The sequence below is a fragment of the Agelaius tricolor genome, unplaced genomic scaffold (assembly GCF_023055355.1).
Source record: "Agelaius tricolor isolate 1412-34295 unplaced genomic scaffold, bAgeTri1.0.p SCAF_37, whole genome shotgun sequence".
NCBI lineage: Eukaryota > Metazoa > Chordata > Aves > Passeriformes > Icteridae > Agelaius > Agelaius tricolor.
The window spans coordinates 3,855,655-3,874,501 of NW_027269297.1; the positions used below are offsets into that span (position 1 = coordinate 3,855,655).

Genomic DNA, 18,847 nt, shown 5'->3' on the forward strand with positions numbered 1-18,847 from the left:
GAACACAGTCAGTCACCCAGGGAAGGGCAGAGTACCAGGGTCAGCAGTGCCAAGGGAGGTGTGGGACCCCTCCCCACAGACATTTCCCAGGGCTCACATCACCACAGCTTAAACCAAGCTGCAGGTGCTTGCCCAGGAACAGGATATGCTCAGAGCACAGAACTGCCACAGACAGGACAGGGCAGGGATGTTTTGTAGCCCCCTGCCTTCTGCTCCTGTTTCTCTGCACAAAAAACCTGGCCCGAGTGTGTTCCTACTGAAGGGGGAAAGCACAGGACTGAAAAGAGAAGACAAACTGATGTGCCCACTGTCCTTAAATACTCTGCCCCAGTTAAACTCTTTTGACAAGACACAGCAGCCCTGAGAGCTGGTGATAAACCTGCAACACTGAGGCAGCTGGAGAGGCTGATGGAGTTTATTCACACAACACTGGAAGAGAGTTTGAGGACAGTGGTTATGGCCAAGTGCCTGGGAAGGTCTCCTGGATGCCAGAAGGTCACTCAAGTATCACCTCTCCACCTTCCTGCTTGGCCACTTTAGTCCCTTCAAGATGTTGCTGTTAAATTCATCAAGTCCGAACTTCACTCGAATGAGGAGCTGTAAGAAAATAACTTTCCCAACACTGGTATAATTAAACTTAGGCCATATATCACTGAAGCAAAATCAATAGCTAACAAGTTGGAGTTTGTCAAGAATTACGGTTTTCCTTTGAGTGGATTCATTTGCATGGACCTGTTCTTACATGGCCAAGCACTTGGCATCAGCAAGGCTTGCTCAAACCCAGCCCCAAAGGCAGTCCCAGTCCCTGGGTGAACAGTTCTGAACCAGCTGGGATGCAGGGCACTCAGACCCCATGCTGGCCAGCTCACCCCCAGCTATTTTTAGTGAAACACCTAATCAGTTATTGCCAGGGCTGGGTACAGCCTTTCAGCCCTGCCTTCTGTACGTGACATGTCCCAGCTGGGAGGGGAACTCAGCCCTCTGAGACCCTGAGCACAGGGTGACCTGTGCTCAAAGATTAAACCCTCTCCTCTCTCTTCCTCAGGAACTGCATTTTCCCAAGTTCTCTGATTTTGCCCACATTATGAAGAGGTCAGATACTGTTTAACATTATCTGTCTGCTCCTGCACAAGGCAGCAAGGTCCTGGCAGAGCAAGCCAGAGCAGCCCTCCCAAGCTGGAGATTTGGAAGGGAGGCTCTGTACTCAGCTGTGGGAGGAGGATAGGGAAAAGCAGAGATTTTTATCCCAAATTTGGGAAAAAACCTTGAAAAAGGTCTTGGGGGCTTACTTCCCACGCACAGTGGTAGTCTGGGGGGATTTGAGGGGGGTGCACTGTCCTGGGGGGAGAGCAGCAGCCTGTCTGCCTGGGGGGGCACAGTGCACTCACGCTGTGCATGAGTGAGAGCCTTTCCCAGGCACACACACCTGTGTGTTCCTCAAAGCCCAGCCCAGAGCTGCTTCCTCACCTCCACTGACCTCGCAGGCTGGCTCAGCAAGGACTCAGGGCATGAGCAGTTCCAAACTCGGTCAGTAGCAGCAGCCTGGCTTTCACTGGGAGACCCCCAGGGCAGCACTGGCTCTGCCTGGCTCTGCAAGCACAGCCTTGGGGTGTTGTTTGGAAAGGTGGAAAAGTGATGAGGCTGTGGGGTTGCCACTGCTTTGCAGGGCAGGAGCCTCAGCAGCTTTCTCTGAGCAGACATTAGAGAGGGGGAGGACAGGCTCCAGCTTGGCACCACTGTGCCACAGCTTCAGGCACTGCCTCTCCCTGCTCCTGCACTGCAGCACCAGCGCTGGCACGGCACCACCCCAGTGGGAGGCATCACACTACTTAAAGAAAATTATGTTGCTGGCCTTTTCATTATGTTGCCCAGCAAATGTTCCCATGAAATATAGGCCTAATTATCTACCCACATTCAGATTACTCTAAGATGCAATTTCCTTCTACTCTGTGGAGTTTGCTCTCCTTCTGTGGATCTCATGATTGAAATACATTCAATTAGTTATTACTCTGCTGGCTGAAATCTTGAGCTGCCTTCCTGACAGGGCTGCTCCATCTGGGTCTCGCTGGCCTGACAACAGCCAGGTGACACCAGGTCACAGGCAAGCCCCAAGGATGTCTCAGCACTCAGCCATGCCAGTTATTTATTAGATTTGTATCTCAAATGGGAGCCTTCTCAGGACTGAGGGCTTGAAACATGAAGTATCAGCATCATAGAATCACTGAGGTTGGAAAAGGCCTCTCAGATCAGGAAGTCCAACCATTCCCCCAGCACTGCCAAGGCCACCAAACCCAGGTGCCATCTCCCCAGGTGCCACATCTACACAGCTTTCAAATCCTTCCAGGGGTGGTGGCTCCACCACTGCACTGGACACACCCCAATCAATCAAAGAAAAGACACAGCCTCAGCATGGGTGATTGCTGGGGTCAATGTCCATACCTTGGGTGGGACCTTTTCAAAAGCATGATCCTAAATCCCTGCAAGGGAACTCCCTCTGCCCAGGAAGGGAAGACTCTGAGTGAGACCATGTGTCTGGGTCAGGAGAGCTGACAGGAGAGTGAGCATTTCAAAAGCAGCATAATATTAGATACCTCTTTTTCCCTTAAAATGATCCAGCAAGTGGAGAGAAACAAAAGCAAGGAGCATCAGCTGTAGCAGGAAGGAGGATTTGAGCAGGGTGGTAATGTCATTTCATTCCTGTTGGCCACATCAAATTGACATAAGCCAATCCCTCAGAATAAACTACAATAAATAATAAATCCAATTGCTATAACAAAGGAAACAACAATATGGATGTGCCATATAGGGAAAAGACTCCTTAACTCCTCCACAGAATTTTGGAAGCCCTGATGTGAAGGCTCTCTGGAGGTCTTTGCTGGAAATCTGGCACAATAACTTCTTTCAGCCACACTGAGGCACTTGCTGGATGTTGATCCCTCCCAGAGTGACCTGTCCCCACACTTGACCACCCTCCTGGTGAAGGGAAACCAATTTTCTACCTGCCAGAGACACGTTTGACTCCCAGGGATCCCAGGGACTGCCCAGCAGTGTGGAGGTGCAGGAGTTGGCCCTTACAGTGGAAGTTCCTCAAGGTCGGGATTCCAGAAGCAGCTCCAGGAACAGATCAGTGGTAATTGATTGCTCAATGATTCAGTGATTACTCAGTTTTTGCTCCATCCACTTTTCAGTATTTCATTGTTTGGCAAAATGTCGGCCTGACTTTGTCCTGACATTGGCACCACGCAGCACAAGAAAAGCTGAAGTTTGAAGTGACTGTGTCATATCTAAGATGGAAGAAAAAATGTTATGATTATGGGAAAATTTGTATGATTGTGTCCCTGGAAGCACCTCACTCCCAAAACTCTGCTCCAACCCTACCCTGAACCATGTCCAATCCTTGCTGTATCTAAAAGTGCAGAAATGAAACCACTGAAATGAAACATCTGCTGGTAGAAGGGCTCAGATCATCTGTAGCAGTGGACAAGGGGACTACAGAAAATGGTATCTGTGTGGGCTTGTGTAAGACCTTTGAGACAGTCCCTCACAATATCCTTCTGTCTTAGCTGGAGAGATGTGGACTGGATGGACGGACTGCTCAGTGCATGAGGAATTGGTTGGACCAAGAGAGTGGATGTGACCATCACTGGCTCAATGTCCAGATGGAGATCAGGGACAAGTGGTGCTCCTCAGGGATCTGTATGGGGCCAGTGCTGCCAGATATCTTCATCAGTGACACAGACTTTGGATCCAGGGTGCTTCCAGCAGGTGACACTGAGCAGTTGTGGGGTCAGCCACCAAGAGGTGTGGGTGACACACCCGAGGGAAGCTGGAAGAGTTTCTGAGAGCACACCCAAGGAGCTGGAAATGCCATGCCCACTCTCCATGGAGCCCAGGGCATGGCAGGAACAGCTCCTTCTGCCATGGTGCTTCTGCCTGCCATGAGGCTGAACAAGGGCACGTGGGGACTGATCCTGTCCAGAGCAAGGAGCAGGGAAAGAGCAGGGAGCAACATTTGGGGAGGATGACTCAGAAAGCTCAGCTGGAGGATGAGGAGGGATGAATACACATTCAGGGCCATCAGCAGCTCCTGGCCATGGTGAGGGTATAACAAAATAGGTGCCATCTGCTTCAGCTGGAGCATCACACAAAGGGACAGGCAGCAAAGAGCCTCTAGCTTAAACCCTGTTGGCAAAGAGAACAAATTCCACAATTGCTACAAAATAGCTCAAGGCACAGAAGAGGAGTGGTCACAGCGTGCATTCGGGTTCTGCTGTCCCTGCTCCTCCCCCACTTCCAAGTCGTCCTGTGGAGAGGAGGAAGAGCAGCCCTGAAAGGTTTGTAGTGATCCAAAGCAGTGCTGAGTGGGATTTGGCACTGAGCTTGGGAGGGCAGCAGCTCAATCCATCACCCATTCTGCAGGAAAGGACCTGGATGCTGCTGCAAATCTTCAGTGGAACCACGTCAGAAATGCTGTGATTGTGCAGAACAGGTGAATGTCCTGGCACCAGAAATAACAGTGACAGGGCCCTGTGTGGGCTGGGCAGGGCTGGGACAGCCCCAGCCTGTGAGCTGCAGGGGAGATTTGGACTCAGGGGAGCACCAGGAGGGGTCAGATGGTGCAGGAGTGCAAGGGCTGGAAAAGGGACTAATGCACCCCAGAAACTGAACCAACACACTCTGGTTTTGTACAAGGCTGAAGGCAGGACAGGGCAAGGAGCAACAGGGCTATACTGTGATGGGGAAATTTAGGTTCCACCTGAAGAAAAACTGTGTAAGGATTGTGAAGCAGTGGAACAGACTTCCAGGGAGAGCAGTGCAGGTGTGACCAGGTGGAGCAGATCCTCCCTTGGGCACCAGGTCAGACTGGATGGGCTCAGCTCTCTGCTCCTGCCTGGGACATGCCACAGAGTCACCTAACCCTCCATGGCCTGAGAGGGCTTGCTGGGCTCTTCATCACTAATGGAACCAGCAGCTGCACAAACCTCATGGAGATGGTGGCAATTCTGGGAATCTGTGGGGAAAAAGACCTTCTGCAGTGTGGGAAAGCAGCAGTTCTTTGAGTCAAGCTTGTGACAGGGCAGAAAAGCTGATATTGCAGAGTCAGGAAAATGTGAGTTTGGCTGAAAGCCCATCCTTTAAATTGGTAATCCTGAAAACAGCCATTGGAAGAAAAATGACACTAAATATGATGAGGAAGAAAGGAATAGATACTGATCAATATGCAGCAACCATATCAAGCTATGGAGCAGAGCTATTGATTAGAGGAGGGTAAATGGACAGAGGAAAATCCATGTCTGGCAAAGCCACAGCCAGTAAAGAGTTGCTTACTAAATACATTAGAAACAAAAGAAACATTGATGATGTTATAGACTCATTAGATAGACTTAGAAAAACATAAAAGGATTTTGGCCAGGAGCAGCCTCAGGTGTCTCCAGTCTGACATCCTGTTTGGAGCAGGACTGATGTCCAAGTGACACTGCCTTGCTCAGGAACTGCCCAGGTGAATTTTGAAGATCTCCAAGCATGGAGAGGCTCCAGCATTCCTGGATGAGGAGGTTTGCTAGTGACAAGGCCCTCAGTGGGTCCCTTCTGCATTTGGAAAGGATGGGAATGTCAGACATGAGGATGATGAAATTGTCTGTGGTCTAATACCAACCCAGATCATCTTGGTGCCATCTGTGGGGTTTCTGAACAGCAGAGCTGTGTGAGCTGCACCTGGGGGCCCTCGAGCAGTGCTCTCAGCTGGGCTGGGCTGGGCTGGGCTGAGCTGGGCTGGGCTGAGCTGAGCTGGGCTGGGTTTAGCAGGATGCTGATAGGGTGCTTGGCTGCCCTGGTTAACAGCTGCTCAGTCCAGCACGACACATCCAGATTGAAAAATGGAGAGGACACAGAGGATTCAATTAATAAAGAATTCAGGGATTAAAAATACACCCCTCAGCGTGGTGCAATGGAAAGTGTCTTGTCAAATGAGCCTCAGTTCATCCTTTGAGAAAATTACAAGTTTGTAGATAAAGGTTACCATGTAGCCATTATTTGCTTAGCTTTTGGCAACGTGTTTGAGTTAATATCCTATGACACCCTAATTACAAATTTAGTGCTATAGAATCCCAATAAAGCCCACATTAAATGGATGGAGAGCTGCAAATCCAGCTCCAAAACAAGGACTCGTCAGTGAACAGAGATGATTTAGAGGGATTCTGCAGGAGTCAGTCCCAGCCTGACACTAATCAATGTTTTCATCATTGATTGAGAAATGAGCACAAAACACAGCTGATAAATTATACAGCTGCTGGGAGCAGAAGGACTGGTAGTGAATAATTATGACAGAGAAGTTCTACAGAGCAACTGGGATCTTTTCTGTGCACAACCCATTTTCACTTGGCAGTGTTAAAATAGGCCAGCTTTCAAACAGGAACGGAGGAAAGGTTTCATCCAAAAGAGTTGGGAGGAAACATTTCATCCAGAAAAAGGATGGGAGGAAAGGTTTCATCAAAAAAAGATGGGCTACAAAAAATCTAGACATCATCAGGGGAAAGTAACTCAGAGCAGCTGGTTTTGCATCACTCCAGCAACCACAGTGCTGGCCCCAGGTGCAGAGACTGGAGCAGAGCATGAGGAAAGCAGGACAGTCCTGCAGTGCAAGGAATGGTGGGCCGAGGACACCAGAGGTGTCTCCAGGGGACAGCTCAAGTGGCCAAGGAGTCAGACAAGACCCCAGAGAGGACATGGACAAAGCCCCTGAGCTGCAAACACCCCATGGAGTGTAAGTCACGGGGACAGGGTCCAGATCAAACCTTCTGACACCTCCACCTTCCAGCAGCACAGGGACCCTCCCATGCATGTCCTGCAGCACTTGTCCTCATCCTCTCGGTGCCCTGCACAAGCCATGACACTGAAAGAGAAACACTCACTTGCCCAAGAGAAAAAGAATTGCTTTGCTGAGCTCTTGCATCAGGCTGGGGTTCCATTCCCCTCCCCAACATCATTTTCTGCCAGTAATTGTTAACATGGAATGAAGGGAAGCTGAGGGGCTTTGATGAGGGGCAGATGAGGAGGCTGAAATGAGACATCCCAGGCTGGCAGCAGGGTCTGTGCAAGGAGCAGGGGCCCTCCTGCCAGGTGACTTGCAATTGAGAGCAATGGTGGATTTGTCTTTCCAAACAAGCTGTGGGGCTGCTGGTAGATAAAACCAGAACTGGGAGATAAAGGAAACAATGGGAAGGATTCCACTGATTGATGAATGGAAAAAGATATTTGCTTTTAGAAATAAACTTTAGGTTTGCTGATAAATGAAGTTAGACATTGAAAGATGAAAGAAACAATGGGGAAGAAAAACTCCTAAATTCCGTAAGAATCAAAAATTAAAGGGGGGGGGGTTATACATTAGAGGGGAATCTTTGGTATCAGGCACTCTGGGAAGTCTGAACCTCTCAAGTACCTGAGCCAATGGGGAAAGAGAGAAGGGAAATGTGGCTGCGAAGTTGGGATAAAAAGGAGGCTGCGTGCTCCAAAAATGTGAGGAACTGCCCCGGGCAGGGATGGCCCAGGAACAGCCCCAGGCAGGGATGGCCCAGGAACAGCCCCGGGCAGGGATGGCCCAGGAACAGCCCCGGGCAGGGATGGCCCCGCCGGTGTTTTTAGCTCTGCCCACGACACCTCTGGAGTTCACGGCGTGCCCTCCTTGGGAAGGCAGAGCTCTCGCCCCACTGCATCCCCACGTGCTGGGAAGATGCTGCTGGCCCAGGAACAGCCCCCCAGGGCACTCTGTCCCTAGCACGAGGTGCTTGGCTCCCCAGGGCCTGCACAGAACCCAGGGACAGATTTTGGGGAGGAGGAGGAGGAGGAGGAGGAGGAGGGTCCTGTGGGAGCCAGGGCTGTCTGCAGCAGGGGCATGTGCAGGGCTCCCCGGTGGGTGCTGCTCTGCAGGGACTCAGCAGCCTTTTGGCTGGGCTCTGCATTTCCACATTTCCCTTGCCTCAGATAAAATCAGCAGCTCCAGACTGGCACGGGCACAGCCTGGATTTGGGTGCCCAAGGGAGTTATTCTCAACAAGGCCCAGTGTAGCCAGCTGGGCCTTATGGAGCCCCCAGATTGACTCTGGTGATCATAAAATCACAGACTGAGTTGAGAGGCACCTTAAAGCATCTCACTGTCCTGGGCAGGGACATCTCCTATTAGACCAGGTTGCCTCAAGCCCTGTCCAGCCTGGCCTTGGACACTTCCAGGGATGTGGAGTGGAGCTGATGAAATGTGTGGTTCATGCCCAGGCTCTGGTGTCCTCCCTGCCCACAGCTCCATCAGGGACCAGGCTCATTCCCAGTGTCACTGGGCAGCTGGTGGATCTGTCCTGACCTTCCCTCTTGGGAAACCTCTTTCCTGACACTTGGAGCTCATGACAAGGTTCACTGCTTGCAGAAGAGCTCCAGAAAGAAACACACCCACCCCAATAACCTGTCACAGACACACTTTAGGAAAAATCCTCTCATTAGGATCCTTTTCTCCTGAGAAGCTGAGAGGCCTCAGGAACAAAATGCAAACAATGGTTATCTGCTGCTGTGGAATGCAACAGGTGCATCTGGGATTGGTCTCATGTGGTTGTTTCTAATTAATGGCCAATCACAGTCAGCTGGCTCAGACTCTCTGTCCAAGCCACAAGCCTTTGTTATCATTCTTTCTTTTTCTATTCTTAGCCAGCCTTCTGATGAAATCCTTTCTTCTATTCTTTTAGTATAGTTTTAATGTAATATATATCATAAAATAATAAATCAGCCTTCTGAAACATGGAGTCAGATCCTCATCTCTTCCCTCATCCTTGGATCCCTGTGAACACGGTCACAAGAACCCCTGCAAAGCTCAGCTCTCCCCTCTGCTTTCTGGCCCAAAATCTCCTCAGCCCCAGGAACGTGTCCCAGCAGAGTCACGGGGGTGGCTGTGCCTGCCTGGGCTGTGCACTCGTGTCAGCACCTGTGGCTGCAGCCCAGGCACGACCCACGAGGTTGGCACAGCTCCTCCTTGCCAGCTCTTTCCTGCCTCATTTCCCCTGAAATCCCAGGGGTCCATTGCTTTGCCAGCCCAGCTCTAGAAGCTTTTCTGAACTTTGCTGTGTTAAAAGCTTTCTATTTCCAGCAAGGATGCAAGTGAAGGGGGTGGATTTTACAGCCACGAGGTGACAGTGCTGGAGATGAGCCATGGGGCACTAGTTTCAGGGTGAGAAGAGAAGAGAGAGGCAGAGAAGTCACCCACCCACCACTTTCAGCTACTCCAGAACCTAAGTGGGGAGAGGAACAGCAGCAACAACCTGGTCACACACTGGGGGAGCAGACCCACAGCAGTGGGAGAGGGGAAAGCACCAAGACAGGACAGGGGACAATTATGCCAAGGACAACAGAGCTGACACACGTGTCCTTCCCTGATTCCTCCAACCAAGGGCCAACACCCCTCACAGGCTGGGCAAACTCTCATTGCAGAGGCAGAAACAGCCTCTGGCAGTGGCAGTGATCAGCTGAAGCCTCTCCTGAGGGCCTGTGCCCTGGGGCAGCCATTAGTCACTGCAAGGAGGGTTTGGCAGCTCAGCCCATGCAGAGCTGGACACTCATGTGCCAGGTGGGGCAACACCTCACACTGGATCAAACACAGCCACAGGCACAGCCAGTGCCACAGAGCACCTCCCTGTGCCTCCCTGGGTCCAGCAGAACACCCTGGCAGGCAATGCCAAGGGCAAACAGGGCATTTGGGGTCACCTGTGACCCCCATAGGGGCCCAGGCAGCAGCAACGTGCTCAAGCACGGACACAGCTCAGAGCTCACCCAGGTCAGGGCTGCTGGAGCTGCACCAGCCTTACTGAACACATTCCCCTGGCTCTGTGCATCACATCCAATGTGCCTCATCCAAGGAAAAAATGTGTCATTTATGGTACATTTAAAATTGATGCATATTTGGTGTTCTTGCTGATCCCCAATGATCCCCTGCCCACGTGCTGAGCCTCCCTCCCTGGCAGCCACTGCCAGGGACCAATTCCCAACAAACAGGAATTCCAGCAGCACTGCCAGCACTGGTGCCTCACCAGTACTGACTCCTGCCTGGTGCCAGGGCTCTGTGCCATCCAGGGCTCAGCACAGCTCTGTCTGAGGGCACGATGGACACAAATGTTGCTCCTTAGGGATAAACCCCGGCCTCTCCAGGGCTGGGGGCCCAGCTGCTTCCTGATGGGAAGCTCATTCCTGTCCATAACCCCTGAGTGCATTAGGCTTAATTAAAAGCTGTCCCTGCTGATGTTGGTGGCAGTGGTGAGTGGTGACTGTGGCTCTGCCATGTGCAAATGCCACGTCTGAGCTAAGTGACACTCAGGACATGGGTGGTTTCCCAGCATTTGGAATGCTGCTCCTGCTGCCTGCAAGGAACCTCCAGGCACCATCCTGGCACACACATATGGGTATTTATGGTGTATTCTCTTCCAAAACCCAAATTAAGGCCACTGGGAAAAAGAGGGTCACACCCTCCATGACCTGAGGAGGGACAGGGACAAAGAGCACAAACACAAACCCCACCAGTCCTAATGAGAGCAGGACCAGCCAGCAGCTGGGAAGGGATATTTATGGGAGGTGCCAGCAAAAGGGATATTGATGGCTTTGGTGCCAGCAAAACAGGCCAAAATTGTGTCCCTCAAATGCCACCTTACCAGTGCCTGTGCCTCCTGCCCTGGGTCACCACTGTCCCATGCTGAAAGCTGGCACCCCATGGCCATATTTTAGTGGGGCTCTTGGGATAGTGGCACTGGCAGGTGCCAATCCTGCCACGTGGAGCCCTGGAGGGAGAAGAAAACATTTTCCATCTATTTCTTGTTTGCTGATTTTCTCACAGCTCTTCCAGCGACAGCGAGTGAAACCCAGCAGCGCAGCCAAGCCCCCGCATCTCGACAGCTCAAACACAGCCCTGGGGCAGCAGGCAGGGAAAATCACACGCTGGGGGAGGTCAGGGAGCACGAGGGAATAGGAGGAGATTAATTTGGGAACAGCATGCAGGCAGAATGAGGTCTGCCAGGGAAGGAGCATCGCTGGGCCCGCCACAGCCCGGCTGTCCCTGCCTGGGGAGCAGAGCCCGCAGGGGCTGCACGGACACATCGGCCCCACACGGGGACAGAAACCTGAGAAGCCACAGCAGGAGCTGTCACAACCAGCTGGGCAGGAGCCAGAGCCCCATTGCTCAGGGCAAAGCTGTCCCCAGCCTGGGCAGGGGTTCCTGGAGGGTTTGGACAGGTGCTTCAGCTGCCACGTGTTCCTTCTGTCTAAACCCCTCTGGGGATTCTCCAGGGGCTCCTGTGGCTGCTCTAAGGAAGCAGCTGAGTTTGTTGCTTGCACCAAGCCCCAGGGTGCTGCCCTGGGGACAGGAGTGCCACTGCCACCAGCTCTTGGTGGGGACAAGCCCAAACTCCATGGCATCCCCTCTCCAGAGGGAACCTGTCCTAGGCTGCAAATGCAAGATGCCCCCGGGGCTGTGTGTTCTGTTCCCATCTGTCAGAGCTGGGGCAGTTCTCTGCTGTCCATGGGTTTTTTCTTGATCTCTCCCCCAGCCAATCCTCCCTGCAAGAGATCTCTGCTGTCCATGGCCACTGAGTGTCCCTGCAGGGCTGATCCAATTCCAGCATCCCATGGGGAGATGCTGCATTGCCCAGGGCAGGAGCCAAGCATTCCTACCTGGATCCAATGTGAGCCTGGCACAGCACAGCAGCCTTTGCCCAGTGCATTGCCAGAGGAGCAGCTTCTGCTGCCCTGCATGGCCAGAGGGAGCCCAGGCCCATCTGCAGCAGCCCTGGAGCTGCAGAGGAAAACTCCCCCCTTGTGCAGGATCCCTGCTCCAGCAGAGCCACAGCTGGCACTGCAGGAGGGCTGAGCCCCCATGGGATGGGGCTGTGCCACCCCCTGACACACAGGGGGCAGGGACTGCTCTCACTCTGGCAGCAGATTTTTTTTTGTTGTTGTTTTGTATTACTGCATTTGTATTTTTAATTTTCCTAGTAAAGGACTGTTATTCCTATTCCCATATCTTTGCCTGAGAGCCCCTTAATTTCAAAATTATAATACTTCAGAGGGAGGGGGTTTACATTTTCTATTTCAGAGGAGGCTCCTGCCTTCCTTAGCAGACACCTGGCTTTTCAAACCCAGACAGAACCTGGTTCCCAAATCCCTGCCTTTGAGCAGTAGCCCCAGTCACTGCAGAGCCTGGGGGTGTTCCCCCACTCCAGCTGCTTGCAGGGAGCTCAGGATGGGGGCTTGATCTGCTGTGAATCCACCACTGGGACACACTTCTGAAAGCTCAGTCAAGGCTTTACTCCCCCAGATGTGTCACCAAAAGGTTTTTGAGGGGAACATTCCCCCTGCAGGTCCTGCTCGTGGCTGTGGCTCCTCAGGACCTTGCTCTGACCCTGCTGCCTCAGGGCTGGCACTGGCTGGCACCAGATTTGTTGTGGGAACGAGCTCTGTGTCCTCCTCACCCACGATGAAACCTCAGCAACTGCTTCAGCTCTTCCAGCAAAGAGAAATTCATCCAGCTTCTGGTCAGATTTCACATTTATGGGGATGTCACACACCCATAGAGAAGCTGCAGGGTGGTTTCCAGGCAAGACCTGCACTTGGCCTGGGCCAGGAGCCTCAGGCTCTTCCCACCACCCTCCTCCCACTGCATTTCCAGCACAGCAGAGCCTGGGGGACAAGGGGGTGACACAGCACTGGCTCCTTGGGACAGGACTGCTGTCCACGTGGGCAGGGATTGATTAAAACCTCCTGAGATGGAATTGCACACATGGTCACCTCATGGTTACCTCAGCAGCAAAGCAAGAGAGAAAAAAACAACTTTGCTTTTAGATTTGTCCCATTATGGGTTTACATTCCTCAGCATGGAAGAACAGATTGGTTTAATGTCCAGCTAGCTCAGCTACAAAAGATGCAGCAGGGAAGAAAAATGTGATCAATTATTTAGGAGAGACTTTCAGTCTCACATCAGAGGTCCATCTCCTGAATTCATACATCTGAACTAAGTGCTGTTTTCCCATGGTACAGGGCACAAAGCAAATAGAGGCTCTAATTAGCACACTCAGCAGCCCAATATTTGTCTGTTTTCTGTGAGTCCCTCAATGAGCCCAGCAGTTCCCACCTGGGCTCCAGGAGCACGTCTGGCTGCCAGGATGTTTGTAGGGAACACACACAGCTTGAAAATGAATTACCTGTTTGAACAGAGGGGAAGAGCTCTCCTGGAACAAGAGCAGCTGGGTTCAGGCTGACAGAGCTCTCATTCTTCTGCACAATAACCTGTGGTGCCTGTTCTGCCCCAGCTGGGGCTGCCCTGGGCAGAGGAACACGTGGAATCAGCTCCTGCTCCAGAGCTCAGGGCTGTGACCACCACAGTCTGTCCATGGCCAGCAGGTTGGATCCAGCCTCTGCTGAAGGCACTTTTGGTTTTGGCTTTATCCTTTGCAGGCAGATGGCTCAGGAGGGGCTTGGGAAGGGCAGCCAGAGGACTTTGGTAGTTTCTGGGGTTTGTGCTCCAGTTCTGATCCCCATTTTCCAGGGAGAGGTTCCTGGAGTGTAACCACCTATAAACAGACACTGAAGGGCCTCACACCCGGTTTGCCAACCCATCACCAAAAAACCAAAGCTCTGAATTGTGCTGCTGCATGAGATGTTTGCCCAGAGCAAATGCTGGAAGGTGGGCACTCACCTGCACTCACCTGCACTCACCTGTGCTCACTTCCAGGCTTGGACCCAGCTTAGAGCCTTTCCCATGCCCAGCACCACCCTCCTGTAACCAGCCCCAACAGGAATTCAATCTCTCCAGCTCCACAGGCAGCCTGTGCCTGCACAGAAGCCCCCAGCTGTTCTACCTTCACTTCTAAAGCCATTTTCAAGTTTTCTTTGTAAGAATGAATTCTTTGCATTAGCAGGGAAAAGCCTCCAGCGACTGCAACACATTCTGTACAGGTGCATCAACCAAAATCTGCATCAAAGGTCTGCATGATCCTTGCAGGGAAGGTTTCCAACTGCCTTCCCTTGCAGGGAAGGTTTTCAATTGCCTCCATTGCCTCCATCCCTCCCTGGATGGGCCATGGGGCAGATGGAGATGCAAACAGGCTGGGTCTGGGAGCAAAACCCTGACCTGGGCTCTGACACTTGAAAATAACATTTTGTGTGAGAGGAGCAGCTTCCCTGGGCACAGGCTGCACATTCATGGATGTGCCCCATTCCTGGCAGTGCCCAAGGCCAGGCTGGACAGGGCTTGGGACACCCTGGGACAGTGGAAGGTGCCCCTGCCATGGCAGGGGTGGCACTGGATGGGCTTTGAGGTCCCTTCCCACCCAAACCAGCCTGGGATTCTGTGACAGAGGAAAGCACAATGCAGGGCAGGTAAAGGAGAGTGTGTTCCAGGAGAGGAAAGGAGGGTAAATGCAGAGAAGAGGTGACAATTCCCAGCTTTTACAAACCCCATTTCTCACCAAACACGTTCCTGGCCCTAGGGTGCTGCCCAGCTCTGGTGATGCCTGGAGGGCCAGGAGAGCTGAGGGAAGGAGGCAGCTCTGGGGGTGACCTTGGTGCTCTGGTTGATGACAAATCCCTTCAAGGCAAAGCACCTACAACTGGGGCTGAGCTGGGGCTGCCATAAAGCAAGAATCAGCTTGGTCATGCAGCCATTGGCAATGACAGATGTGACATGAGCTGAGCCAGCACCAGGGGGTGTCTGGACAGGATCCAACAGCCAGGACAGCTCCAGCCCTGGGGACAGAGCACTGGAGATTCTTCCCAGTGCCTGACAATACCTGGAGTGACTCCTGCTGGGCTGAGCACCTGGAAACTGTGTGTGTGTTCCTTTGCAAGTCTGAGATAAGCAGAGGCAAGTCGGGCTCTCAGTTGTTGACAACTTTTCTCTTTGTAGGATCTGATGCAAAGAAACAGAGACATTTCAATCCAGCAAAATAACTTTATTTCAACAGGGCAAGTACAGCCAAGTGGTGATTCCAGAGTTGCCCAGCAAGTGTCAGTTCCATGATCCATCAGTGAATGTCCTGCTGCTGACTCGAGGATCCAGGCTCTGTGGCCACCCTTCACAATGATTTCTTAGGTTTAGATTTCAAGTTAAATACATTCAGATTTGCTCCTGTCAGAGCACTGCTCACCAGTACATGGTTGGAAGTCACTGAGGAGTTAGTTACCTGATTTGTGTGAAAAGAAAGCAAGGCTGCAACCCACAAACCCCTCCCTCTCTCCAGTGCTGCTGCCCGGAGCCCTCCCAGCACCTTGCAGGGGGAGGTCCCCAATGTTCTTTGGGCCTTGGCAGTAAAAACAGTGCCTAAAAACACAGCAGCAAGAATCCAGGCAGCTTTGAACTGCCCCCCTGCCAGTCTGTGATCAATAACTGCTGCTCCCAGCACCTGCAGGAAGGAGCAGGGCCCACGGCAGCCCCCCTGCCCAGAGCTCCAAAGGACTCGGTGCGGGTGGTGCTGAGTGCCCGGCCCTGGCTGGAGAAGGATGAACTCTGCCTTCATTCATCTGGTGTTGTTTTGGTTTGGTGAAGCATTAAATAAATAAATAGGGCTGCTCTGTCAGCAGTTTGGGCTGTGGCTCCCAGCTGGCAGCTCGGCCTCTCCCAGCTCTACCCCGGCTCTCCGGTGCTGCTCTGGGCCTCCCCGCTGGGCACATTCCTGCGCTTCCTCAGCTGCATCTCCTCATCCTGCAGGAGAAAAGGAAGCACAAACTGCAAATTCAGCATCCTCCTGAGCTGGGTAAAACCTCTCCTCTGACCTCCTCTCCCACCAGCTCGGGTAAGCACAGCAAACAGAGCCCCCATCACTCCAGCTCCTCCCTGAAAACACCAACACCATTGGACTCCCTCCCATGGGCCCTTCCCCATCCACCCTGTGCTCCCACTGAGGAACTGTCCAGGACTAACACAACAGCACCTTCCAAACCCTGCTGCAGTCAGAGCAGCAGGGATGGGACTGTCTGAGCTGTGCTGCTCAGCACACCTGGTCTCACAGTTACCTCAGGGCGGGCCTGCTGTCCCACAGAACCAAAGCCCTGTGCTTGGAAGGGACCTCTGGAAGACAATTCCAGTCATCTGCTCTAAGCAGGGCTGGATCAAGTGCTGGAGCTGCTGCTTCAGGGCTTTGCTTTTCAAGTATCTACAAGTGTGGAGTTTCCACCTCTCTCCACACAGCCCAGGGTGGGTGTCAGCTGTGTGTACAGGGCAGCACTTCCCACTCGCCCCAGGGAGGGTTTTCTTCAGCACAAATTGTGCCAGGCCCCTCCTGGCTTTTTGATGGGCATCTCCTCCATAACCCCCTTCTCCTCCATAACCCCTTTCTCCTCCATAACCCCCTTCTCCTCCACAATCCCCTTCTCCTCCATAACCCCCTTCTCCTCCATAACCCCCTTCTCCTCCACAACCCCCTTCTCCTCCACAACCCCCTTCTCCCTCCCCACCCTGCTGGCAGATCCTCCCTTCAGCTCCTCTCCCCCAGGCTGGAGGAAGCAGCTCCCTCAGCCTCTCCAGCCCTGATCCACCTCATGAGCAAACCCAGAACTGCAGGACAGGATTTAACTGTGGCCAGGTTTTGCCACACGTGGCAGGGCCTGGCCTGAGGAGGGTGAGCATGTGCCATTTAGTGTCTGTACTAACAAAAAGCAATTCTGCACAGTGCTCCTCAGGCAGCCCCTCCCAGATGCTCCTCTCAGCATCTCTCCCAACACATGCACCTGACACCATTCAGCCAGGACCCAGCAATGACCAGCACTGCCTGTTCAGGGCGTTCATACCGAGTCAGAGTCTTCCTCAGCCTGGTTGCTTATGAAATCAAGGTAATCATCCTTCTGGCTGTCCAGAACTTCTTCCTCATACTCAGTCTGGTAGTCTGACTCATCTGAGGAGAGAAGACACAAAGCACAGGGTTTAACTGGCAAGCAGAGAGGCAGAGGAAGCTGGGAGAGGAATGAGTGCCACTGTCACTGAGCACAGGCAGGGCAGTGCCAGCAGCTCTCTGCAGCTCAGTGAACTGGGACTGCTCACACACAGATCTCAGCTCCCCAGCACATAAACACAAACCACATCCTCTCTGCCAGTGGTGTCCTGGAGCCCTCCAGAATCCAAGGAACCACAGCACAGCAGCTCTGTCCCACTGTTCAGGTCACTGTGGTGGGTGCCAGCTCCCAGAGGGACACAGGTTTGGGGGGTGCTCCCTGGGGAATGCCCTGCACAGCACAGCTGCTGTGTTCCACCCCTCAGCCCAAGCAGACCCGTGGGACACCTTGAGAAGCCTCTGAGCTGCCAAGCCAAACTCCCTGTGCTCACAGGCTCTGGACCAGGGATCCCAGGCTTAGGGTGAGCTCTGCCTGCTGTGGAGCTGATAACTGAGTGCCTCACAATCTCTGCTCCACAGGGACACTGACATTCACATTCCCTTCCTCTCTGCAGAGGACAATCACTGCTTTCTCCAGTAATCCGGCAGATTAACATAATTTGGGGAGTCTCAAGAGCTGTGCACAGCAGCAGGATGGGCAAGGAACAGCCCCAGCCTGTTCCAATGGAATGAGGACACATCAGTGCAGAGCCAACACCTCTGCCAGCATCTGGAGATCACCTGGAGGATCTGCAAAACAGGCAGCAGGAGCAGGACCTGCCAAGGCCTGGAGGAGCAGGACAAGGAAGACAGGGCTGGGTGGGATATTGGGAATTAGGAATTGTTCCTTGTGAGGGTGGGCAGGCCCTGGCACAGGGTGCCCAGAGCAGCTGGGGCTGCCCCTGGATCCCTGGCAGTGCCCAAGGCCAGGCTGGGCAGGGCTGGGAGCACCTGGGACAGTGGGAGGTGTCCCTGCCATGGCAGGGGTGGCACTGGATGAGCTTTAAGGTCCCTCCCAACTCAAAGCATTCTCTGACTCCACCTGCACCAGGGCTGCTCCCCACAGCAAGTCCAGGACTGAGCTGGGCTGGGGGAGCCATTGCTGGTCCCAGCTCCCCCCAGCCCCTGTCCCAGCCCCTGGTGACCCCAGGGCACGTGGGCAGTGGGGCAGAGCCCCTGGCAGGCAGCACCTTCCTCTGCTGGCACTCAGAGCTTCAGGATGCAGCTGAAGGTGTGAAAATGACATTTTATGGTCACCATTAAAATCACCTTTGTGTGACACCAGCTCTTCTGCCCCTTTCCTGAGTTAATTCCAGTGCTCTGAGGCAATAGCTGGATGCAGCCCACTGGTGAAGAGAGGGGCTCCTGTTTAAACCAGATCCTTGATTAAGTATTTCTCCTGGGAGCCATCAATAGCATCTGCTCCATGCTGAAGACAACAGCACAGTTTGTTCCACAGCCTTTTCTCCTAGCACATAACTACTACCAACTGCTAGAACATTGGAATGAAAGACATTAGGTCTTTTTTATTTTCTTTTATTATTTTTAGGGTTTTTTTTTACTGAGAATTAGACAATGATTGTTGGTTTTTACTAAAAACACTAATGATAATCTTTGATAAAATAGACCAGAGAAACTGGAAACTCATCTGAACAGTAACAGACACCACAAACAAGAGTTTGGACTTTATACTTCCAATAAAACCAGCTGCCATCAAGACCAAATTCCTTGATTCTCCCAGCACTATTCAGCATTTAACAGGTCCTTCTACAGACACAGAACCAAGAGCCACCCTTCCCACATCCCTCAGAGCACAGCTCTGGGTGCTGGAGGGAGGAAAGGAGAGCAGGAGGTGGCCCTGCTGTCCCAAACCATCACCTTCCACCAAGGCTGAGCTCACAGTGATGCTCTGGGCACTACAAAACCTTCCAGAAGCACCAGGCAGGACCAGGGCCTTGCTGCTCT

At 52.8% G+C, this 18,847-nt stretch overlaps 1 protein-coding gene across 6 annotated transcripts in view; it reads right to left on the reverse strand.

The window, feature by feature from the left end:
• Positions 1-14,953: 14,953 nt before the first annotated feature.
• Positions 14,954-18,847, reverse strand: part of PNPLA7 (patatin like phospholipase domain containing 7) — a 133,673-nt gene continuing 129,779 nt past the window's right edge. For all 6 annotated transcript variants that reach the window (XM_071453764.1, XM_071453761.1, XM_071453760.1 and 3 more), the window contains 2 exons: positions 16,803-16,906; positions 14,954-15,717 (listed from right to left, as the gene is read on the reverse strand). In XM_071453764.1, the coding sequence (XP_071309865.1) occupies positions 15,640-15,717; positions 16,803-16,906 (182 nt within the window). In that variant the 3' untranslated portion in view covers positions 14,954-15,639. The remainder of the gene's footprint in view (positions 15,718-16,802; positions 16,907-18,847) is intronic.